The following is an 8,911-nucleotide window of genomic DNA, read 5'->3' on the forward strand; positions in this document are numbered from 1 at the left end:
TCTGCAAGGGCCCTTGGCTAAATTAGGTAATGGGCTAGGACTCTGGGAGGGGGGGTGCTCGCTGACCCCAGGATCTGATTGGCCAGGGCACCCGGTCCTGGGGAGCAGGGAAGTGGGAGGAGAGGATGCCCCTACAAATCCTAGGGGCTACAGAGGGCCAGGGCATCTTGGGGTGGTGGAGTGCAGAGGAGGTGACCTTTAGCAGAGGAGCCCTGGTGACACGCAACCATGGTAAGGATGAGAAGGGACTTCATCCTTTTACCTGCAGGAGCACTTCTGGGCATCTTTCAGGCCAGATCTGGGTGCTCTGTGGGGCAGTAACTTGGATGTTTGAAGATGGAATATGAAAGCTCCTGGAACCCTGGTGTCTGGGAGGAAGGTTGGGAAGAAGGCCTCGGACTTGTCTTGGAAGGGGAGAGATGGGACGTTCCAGGGGTTGAGCCTCCAGGCTTGCCGGTTCCCCGAGACCTTCTGAGGCTTCTAGCCATGTCGGTCAGAGAACTGTGAGTGGGTCTTAGCTCGTCACCCTGATGGTGGAGACGGGGACCCTCGTGGTGGAGAGGGAGTCACCCAGCAAGCCAGTGAGCAGTGGGGGTGGGCTGGAAGCCTTGCCAAACCCTCTTCCTGCCAGTGAGGGAAGGAAACCTCCTCTGGAAGATGGGAAGCCTGCAGGGCCTCAGACCAGTTCAGAGGCAGGACCCCAAGAGCCCCAAGGGGATGAGAAGGGGCCGAAGATGACAGAGCAGAGTTAGAGAGATATCAGCCTCCCAGAGAGGGGTTATGATTTGAGGCTGTGCTTTTCCTCTGAGATCTGAGATCGCCCTCCCCACTCCACTTCAAGGAGTAACTAGACCCTGCTCGACAGCTGCTGCTGCCCGTTCCTGACTAAAAATAACCTGCCCTTTTGGCACAGGCAAGGAGGAGGGGAGGGGGGAGGGGAGGAGGAGGGAGACAAGGAGGACAGCCAGCAGCCAGCCAGCTGAAGAGCTCCTTGGACGCCTCAGCCCTTCTTCATTGCCGGCCTCAGTCCAAAGTCCCCTAGCTAGCTGGCTGGGCTTGGACGTGATGGAAACTCCTTAGAGCCATCTTACCATCACCTGCACAAGGCCCACATCATACTCCGCCCGGCAGGAGTGGCATTTACTCCAATGACTGAATCGTCGCAAGGAAGCTTACAATCTCTGTCTCTGCAAGTTCTTGGAGGGAGGAGGGATGATGTGTCTGACTTCTTGGGGGTCCCAGTGCCCGGTCTATGGCCCGACACTTGGTCAGTGCCCAGTAACTTTGCCTTGCATTATCATTTATTTGACAACAAACATTTATTGAGCACCTGTTAAAGTACCAGGCATTGCGAGGAGGCAGGGAAACTGGAAAATGCTGTTGGAATCGCTCTGGCACTTTACAAAGCCTTCTCACACCCCTGATTTCAGCTCATCCCTGAAACACTGCTAAGAAGAGATGAGGGGATGAGGGTACATTTAGTGACTTGCCCAAGATTACTGGGGGGGTTCCTGAATTGACCTCTAATTGACAAGCAAGAAGGGCATAATCCCTAGTTCTTTCTTTCTTCTTTTTGGCTGAGCTGCGCAGCTTGTGGGATCTTAGTTCCCCAACCAGGGATCGAACCCAGGCCTTTGGCAGTGAAAGCACTGAGTCCTAACCACTGGACCACCAGGGAATTCCCCTCCCTCGTTCTTCAAAAGCGGGGTTGGGTGCTGTGGGAGCACGCGGGGTGGGGGGGCAAGTTTGGAGCTGTTTCTCCGGAGGACTAAGGGGCACTTACAGAAACGAGGGTGCAGAAGAATGGGGTTAAGTCAGGAATGCGCCCCAGGGCTGTGGCTTCTGCTCTTTAACGGTCTGTGTTTCCTGCAGACGGACCAGCAGGCTGAGGCCCGGTCCTACCTCAGCGAGGAGATGATCGCTGGTGAGTGGTGGTGGGCGGGCTGTCTGTTGGGTGGCTGGGTGCTGGGCAATGTTTGGTGTCTAGACAGGCAGGGAGGGTGGACGTGAGGCTGACGGCCCAGCCAGGCTCACCTGAGCCCTCGGCTCTCCTTGCCCTGGCAGAGTTCAAGGCCGCCTTCGACATGTTTGATGCTGATGGTGGCGGGGACATCAGCGTCAAGGAGTTGGGCACAGTGATGAGGATGCTGGGCCAGACACCCACCAAAGAGGAGCTGGACGCCATCATCGAGGAGGTGGATGAGGACGGTAAGCGGGTGGCCCCCCGAGGGATGGGATGGTGGTGGAGAGGAGCTGGCAGCCAGGGCCCAGGCTCCCTCACCATCTGCTTCCCTCAGGCAGCGGCACCATCGACTTCGAGGAGTTCTTGGTCATGATGGTGCGCCAGATGAAAGAGGACGCCAAGGGGAAGACTGAGGAGGAGCTGGCTGAGTGTTTCCGCATCTTTGACAGGTGCATTGGGGCCTGGGAGCCGAGCGAGGCGCAGAGCCGTCTGAGTCTGGCCAGCAGGGCACGAAGGTTCTCGGGGTGGGGATGTAGTGGGGGGGCGTCCGGCGTGGCCCGGGCAGGTCGTCCCTGCCCGTCCTGAGCTCCGCCCTGGCCCTCCGCCTGAAGGAACGCAGACGGCTACATCGATGCTGAGGAACTGGCTGAGATTTTCCGGGCCTCCGGGGAGCACGTGACGGACGAGGAGCTCGAATCCCTGATGAAGGACGGGGACAAGAACAACGACGGCCGCATTGACTTCGACGGTGAGGGTCTGGGGAGCGCGAGGAGCGGAAGACTGAACCAGGCTGGAGAGTCCGGGGCGTGGCGCCCACGCGGCAGTCCCTAGCCTTGAAGGCGGGCCGGGCGGGGCGGGGCCAAGCTCCTCCCCACCCCCTGCGGGCGGGTAGGGGGGACCTCCGGGCGGTTTTGTGCAATTTATCTACAAATGACAAGGCACCCCCTCTGCGAGGCCGGAGCCTGGCCAGACCTCGCTCGCCCCTAGGGGACCCCTGACCGCCTCTCCGTCTCCTTCCCCGCAGAGTTCCTGAAGATGATGGAGGGCGTGCAGTAAGAAGTCGGCCCTCCCCTCCGCGGAGACCGCGCGTCCTTAGGGCGTGGGGACGTCATCGCCGCCCGGTCCCACTCCCGGCCCCGGGAGGGAGGCGCGGCCCCTTCTGGGAATGTGTCTAGAAGGAATAAAAGGAAACATTGCAAAGCGCGTGGCCTGAGTGAGGGGAGGACCGGGATGGATCGGGTGTCGGGGGCCGCCTGGTTGGGCCGCTGTCCAGGACGCCACCCCGGTTGGAGCCACCCGAGCGTCCTCGGGTCCGAACGCAGCGGAACGCGGAAGGCCGCCGGGTCGCGGGAGCCCGAGGTGGCGCTCGATGCCCTCGGAAGTTTAGCGACGGTCTATCTGCAGCTGGCGCTAGGCGTGGCAACTTGGCCGAGGGGCTGGGTGGCTCCTGGCGCTTCCAGGGTCCCCATTGCCTCTTGAATCAAATCCTAATTCCTTCCCCTCCTTCCCACAGTTACCCCTTCCCTCGAGAGGTTCCAGTCTCACTGGGCAATGATCCTTCTTGCTGTGGAAGTGGGGTGCACTTTTAAGCCCTCCAACCTTTGCACATGCTGTTCTCTCTCCTTGGAATGCCCTTCTTCCTCTTAAAGTCTTGGCAAATCCTTCAACACAGCTCAAATGCCATCTCCAAGATACCAAGACGCAGCTCAGATACCATCTTGTCCTCCCTTGATCCCTGCCCTGACTGGCTGCACTCTGGCGCCCACGGCTCTTTTGTAAACAACTCAATTATAGCCGGCGTTGGGTCAAAGCTAATTAAGGGCAGTGGTAGTTTGGTTTTCCTCACGCTCAGTTTGAATCCTCACTGCTGGTGACAAACCACTCTCTGCTTCCTTTCCTAATCTGTAAAACGGGGACAGTGATAGTACTTACCTCACAGGGTTGTGAGAATAAATTAATGCGTGCAAAGTGCTTAGAACAGAGCCTGGCACGGAGTCAGCATATAATAAATGCTATTAGTAATATCATTATCATCTTGAAACACTGAACTCTTATTCATTGTTGCAGCCCTCCCTCTCCAACTCCCTGTTCTCTTCTCCCCTTTCTGGCTCGTTCATGTTTCCTGGATTGTATTTCCAGCCAGGAGCAGTGCTCGCGTTTAGTAATCATCCCTATGAGTGCCTACTGTGTGCTGTGCAGGTGTTGTCTCATTTATCCACACAACCCCAGGGGCAGATGCCCTTATTTCCATTTTATGGTTGAGGAAACTCAGGCAGAGTGGGGTGAATTACCCAGACAAGTAGATAACAACCTAGATGATATGGCTGTGTGGTGGAAACAGGAGCAAGACCATCTACCCGTTGACAATTCTACCAGGGCGTCCTGAGTGCTTCAAACTGACCCTGCCTTAAACTGGTAAATCTCCCTCCTCCATCTCGTTCTCCTGTGTTGCCCACCTCAGGGTTGAGACCCAAGTCACAAATTCTGAAGCTCATTTTCCACCTCTAACTTACTTACTATGCCCTGCTACTTTGTCTCCTTACCACTTCATCCCTCCTCTCCAAGCCCACTCAGCATCATAACTCAGGCCATTATCATTGCCATTCACTCTCTAGACAGATGGCAGCCAGAAGGATCTTTCCAAAACCAAATCTGACCACGTCACTGCCCTGCTCGAGACTTCATTAACTGCTGGTTACCTCCCTCGCAGCCCAATCTCCCTTCTCCAGAGAGAGCCCTCCTTTACCCTCCTCATCTTCATTAGGTGCCCCACCTCTGAGCTTTCATAGCAACATGTGAGCCTAGCACCCAGCTCCCCCCCCACCAACCCCGTGCTGCGCAGCTTGCGGGATCTCAGTTCCCCGACCAGGAATTGAACCCGGGCCATGGGCAGTGAAAGCCGAGAATCCTAACCACTAGACTGCCAGGGAACTCCCACACCCAGCTTTTATTGAGTGCTTACTATGTGCCAGACACTGTTCTACGGTTCTTCATCTATCCTATGAGGTAGCTACTAATATTTCCATTTTACAGAGAGGTTAAATATAAGTGCCCAAGTGTATACGAGTAACACAGGGGTGGATCAGGAATTCTAACACAGTTCTTCTACCTTAACCACCACTTATTCTACACCATTGACATGCCTATCTACTCCCTAAACTTCACCCTCCCTGAGGACAGGACTGTGTCCTCTTCCTGCCTCATCCCCAGCCCCCAACATAGGGCCTTTACCTTGTGGGCACTCAACCATTGTACTGAATGAATGGGGATAATGGTCATCACACCTTCTAATACTGACTGCACTAGTGTTAGAAACCTAAGTCAAACTGACTTACACCAAAAAGGGATTTGTTGGTTCATGACACCGAGATGCCAACACATGAACTGGAGGCCAGAGTTTCAACGTCATCTCTCAGCTATTTGTCTCTGCATGGCTTTCTTTCATCTGCAGCAGTCTCCACCAGCAGCCCAGACTGACTCCCTCCTCTTAGACTGACTCCCTCCTCTTAGCAATCCTAGTAGTAAAATAATTTTACTTTCTCGCAGGGATTAATTCCAGGAAACACCCTGATTGGTTCCGAACGACAGTGTAGAGAGTTGGGTCTCTGTGACTGACACAGGTAGGTCATGTGACCATCTGGGGGAGTCAGACACCATGGTCCAGGAAACCACAGAGAGAGCTTCCTAAGGAAGGCAAAGATACATCCACTTGGGCCAGCATTTATTAAGAACCAAGTGTCAGGTTCTGAGCTCTGCTCATCTCAGACATCTTCCAGCCTGGTGTTTGTCTTTTTTTTTTTGGCCGTGTGCCACGGCATGGGGGATCTTAGTTCCCCGACCAGGAATCGAACACTCACCCCTTGCAGTGGAAGTGAGGAGTCTTAGGAAGTCCCAGCCAGGGAAGTCCCAGCCTCGTGATTTTCAATTTGAGAGAGCATCAGAATCACCTGGAGAGCTTATTGGGGCCAAGAATTTACATTTCTAACCAGTTCCAGGTGAAAAGTGGAAGGACCACACCTCAAGAACACTGCACTGCTCTATACCTTTAACTAGAGCACAGCAATGACACCACCTGGGAGCTGATTGGCAATGCAGAGCCTCAGGCCCCACCCAGACCAACTGAATCAAAATTTGTATTTGAATAAGATCCCAGGCAGATTTATTTTTTTATTTTTTTAACTGATGTTTGGCTGCCTTGGGTCTTCCTTGCTGCACACAGGCTTTCTTTAGTTGCAGCGAGTGGGGGCTACTCTTTGTTGCGGTGCACTGGCTTCTCACTGTGGTGGCTTCTCCTGATGCGGAGCACGGGCTCTAGGCACATAGGCTTCAGTAGTTGTGGCACGCGGGCTCAGTAGTTGTGGCTTGTGGGCTCTAGAGCGCAGGCTCAGCAGTTGTGGCACATGGGCTTAGTTGTTCCGCGACATGTGGGATCTTCCCGGACCAGGGATCCAACCCGTGTCCCCTGCATTGGTAGACGGATTCTTAACCGCTGTGCCACCAGGGAAGTCCCCCCCAGGCAGATTTACATGCACAGTAGATTGAGCAACACTGGTCCAAGCCCCGAGGGAGCCAACAGCACAGACTGAGATGAAGGAACTGATTAGAGGACATCCAAGTTCTAATCCCAGACCTGACAATTCCAATCCAATTCCACATGTGGCTGCTTGCTGGGGGCACAGGGGTCTGGGCTGGCTGGAGTAGGAGGAAAGTGTGGGTGAGAACCTTCCTGATGACCTCCTTGCTGTCTTCTCCTCTCCCCCTCCCCGCAGGCCTGCACAACCAGCTGCAGGCAGAGCTGACCAGGTTGGGTGAGTAGCCAACACTCAGGCCCTGTTGGAGCGCACCTGGGTGTGTCACCTAGCTCTTCCTGCAGGACCTGGGCTGGGCCCAGCACCTCAGCCTACCTGGACCCAGCTGGTCGGCACAGGGGTTTCCTCCCAGGGGCCCAAAGGCCTGTGGCAGGCCAGTGGAAAGATGGCCCACGGGGGCGGGGGCCGTAATGTCTGGTTCAGCCTCATCTGCAACACACCTGGGACAACTCCTATATTTGCTAACATTCTTGGTGCATGTCACCACACCATCGAAATTGGCATTTTGTTATTGTTTTTTATTTTTTAAATTAATTTTCATCTATCTATCATCTATCTATCTATCTATCTATCTATCTATATTTTTGGCTGCATTGCACGGCTTATGGGATCTCAGTTCCCCGACCAGGGATTAAACCTGGGCCATGGAAGTGAAAGCACTGAATCCTACCCACTAGACAGCCAGGCAACGCCCAGAAATCGGCATTTTGTGACACCCATTCTATAGATGAGGAAACAGATGCAGAGCCATAAAATAACTAAGGTTGCAACGGAACAAATCCTGTCACCCCACTGCGCAGCCCTACAGCCTATCAGCTGCCCCTACCCCCTGGGTTGAGGAGCAGGGCAAGAACCCAGATCCTACACCTGACCTCTGCCGATCCTGAGCACTTCCAACCCTAGGCTAACTACAAGACAGCAACTTGTTAAAAAACCCCCAAATGTATTTATTTAATATATTCATCACAAGGGCTTAACCAGACACTTAATTTAAAAAACAGAAACAAAACAAAAATGACACCACAGATAAGATACAGGGTCCTGTACAGAAATCGAGGAAAGGACAGACCATCTAACGGAAAAAAAATAAAAAGACAACAGAAGGAGAGCTGCACATCCTGGGTCAGGGCTCTTGGCTGGAGACCTGCTTTGAGTACGTTTCTTGCAGGTACTTCTTAAAGGCTGGAAAAGAAGAGGCAGGTCTCAGTGAGTGATGAGGACAGGGGTTAAGGTGGATAAGAGGGCAGCAAGGATATAAACGTGGGAGGAGTTTGGGGAGGGGCTTCCCAGCACAACAGATTGACCCTCTGCTGCCCACCCAGCCAGGACTCCTGGACGGGCTCTGTTTCCAGGGAGGCTGGGGAGGGGACTCGGGGCCCTTAGCGAGCAAGTCATTTGCACAAAGCTTTGCCTTCTACTTAAAAAGCCTCCCCAACCCACATTAATGTGGAAAGGGTTGGTTCTTCCTGATTTTATAGCAAACAGGCAAACCAGAAACACCAAGGCAGAGGTGGAACTGTGTTACCTGCCCCCCAAGGACATATTCCCAAGTCACTGGAATCCTTTTGTTGTTTGAGGGAGGCTTTGAAGGTTGGGGAGGGATGGCCTGGTGCCCTGAGAAGGACAAAGGACTCACCTGTGGGGTTTTTCCAGAGCTCAGCGGCATGTGTGTTCAAAGGGCTATCGATGTTCGGTTCTGCAGGTGGAGAGAAAGAGGACGGTCAGGTGCGGGTAGAAGAGGCCGCCCGGGGGAGTTCTGACAGGTTCCCAGGTTGCAGGGGAGGGGCCGGTCTCGGCAGTCACCTCCGAGCAGGCTCTGGATGGAGAGCAGGATGGTCCTGACGTCGTACAGGGCGGACCACTTGTCTTTCAGGATGTCCAGGCAGATGTTACCCTGGGTGTCCACGTTGGGGTGGTAGCAGGGCGTGAGGAACTTCACCGTGGGTGCATTGTAAGGGTAGCCACTGGGGAACTCCAGGGACAGTTTATACCTCAGGTCTTCATATACCTGGAGAAAGAGATTCGGGGAGTAACCCTTCCACCCTGAGCCTCAGTTCCTAGCCCAAGCCCCACATAAGGGACTTGCCAGGACCCCTGAGTTTGTCTGGGACTTGACAGAAGAGAAAGCATTAAACTGGTCTGGTACTTTCTCTCATATCTGGTCACTGGGGTCATCAGTCAGTGATCCTTTGGTCTAGGGCCCACTGGCCTAAGTCCTCAATTGGCCTTTTTTTTTTTTTTTGGTACGCGGGCCTCTCACTGTTGTGGTCTCTCCCGTTGCGGAGCACAGGCTCCGGAAGCGCAGGCTCAGCCGCCATGGCTCACGGGCCTAGCCGGCCCGCGGTATGTGGGATCTTCC

At 54.4% G+C, this 8,911-nt stretch overlaps 2 protein-coding genes across 3 annotated transcripts in view; one reads left to right on the forward strand and one right to left on the reverse strand.

The window, feature by feature from the left end:
• Positions 1–124: 124 nt before the first annotated feature.
• TNNC2 (troponin C2, fast skeletal type) lies at positions 125–3,163 on the forward strand. Its single transcript, XM_007115505.3, has 6 exons — positions 125–231; positions 1,873–1,924; positions 2,065–2,208; positions 2,298–2,412; positions 2,575–2,711; positions 2,988–3,163. Exons 1-6 carry the CDS (start codon positions 229–231, stop codon positions 3,017–3,019), a joined length of 483 nt encoding a protein of 160 aa, XP_007115567.1. The 5' UTR covers positions 125–228; the 3' UTR covers positions 3,020–3,163.
• Positions 3,164–7,481: 4,318 nt separating this feature from the next.
• UBE2C (ubiquitin conjugating enzyme E2 C) overlaps positions 7,482–8,911 on the reverse strand; it is a 3,800-nt gene continuing 2,370 nt past the window's right edge. For both annotated transcript variants that reach the window (XM_007115502.4, XM_024128659.3), the window contains 3 exons: positions 8,356–8,560; positions 8,189–8,248; positions 7,482–7,734 (listed from right to left, as the gene is read on the reverse strand). In XM_007115502.4, the coding sequence (XP_007115564.2) occupies positions 7,676–7,734; positions 8,189–8,248; positions 8,356–8,560 (324 nt within the window). In that variant the 3' untranslated portion in view covers positions 7,482–7,675. The remainder of the gene's footprint in view (positions 7,735–8,188; positions 8,249–8,355; positions 8,561–8,911) is intronic.

The sequence above is a fragment of the Physeter macrocephalus genome, unplaced genomic scaffold (genome assembly GCF_002837175.3).
Source record: "Physeter macrocephalus isolate SW-GA unplaced genomic scaffold, ASM283717v5 random_49, whole genome shotgun sequence".
NCBI lineage: Eukaryota > Metazoa > Chordata > Mammalia > Artiodactyla > Physeteridae > Physeter > Physeter macrocephalus.

Coding starts and splice junctions, on each gene's coding strand:
- TNNC2 (XM_007115505.3), top strand. Junction 1,925..2,064: donor CAGCGAGGAGATGATCGCTG/GTGAGTGGTGGT, acceptor TTGCCCTGGCAG/AGTTCAAGGCCGCCTTCGAC. Junction 2,413..2,574: donor TGTTTCCGCATCTTTGACAG/GTGCATTGGGGC, acceptor CTCCGCCTGAAG/GAACGCAGACGGCTACATCG.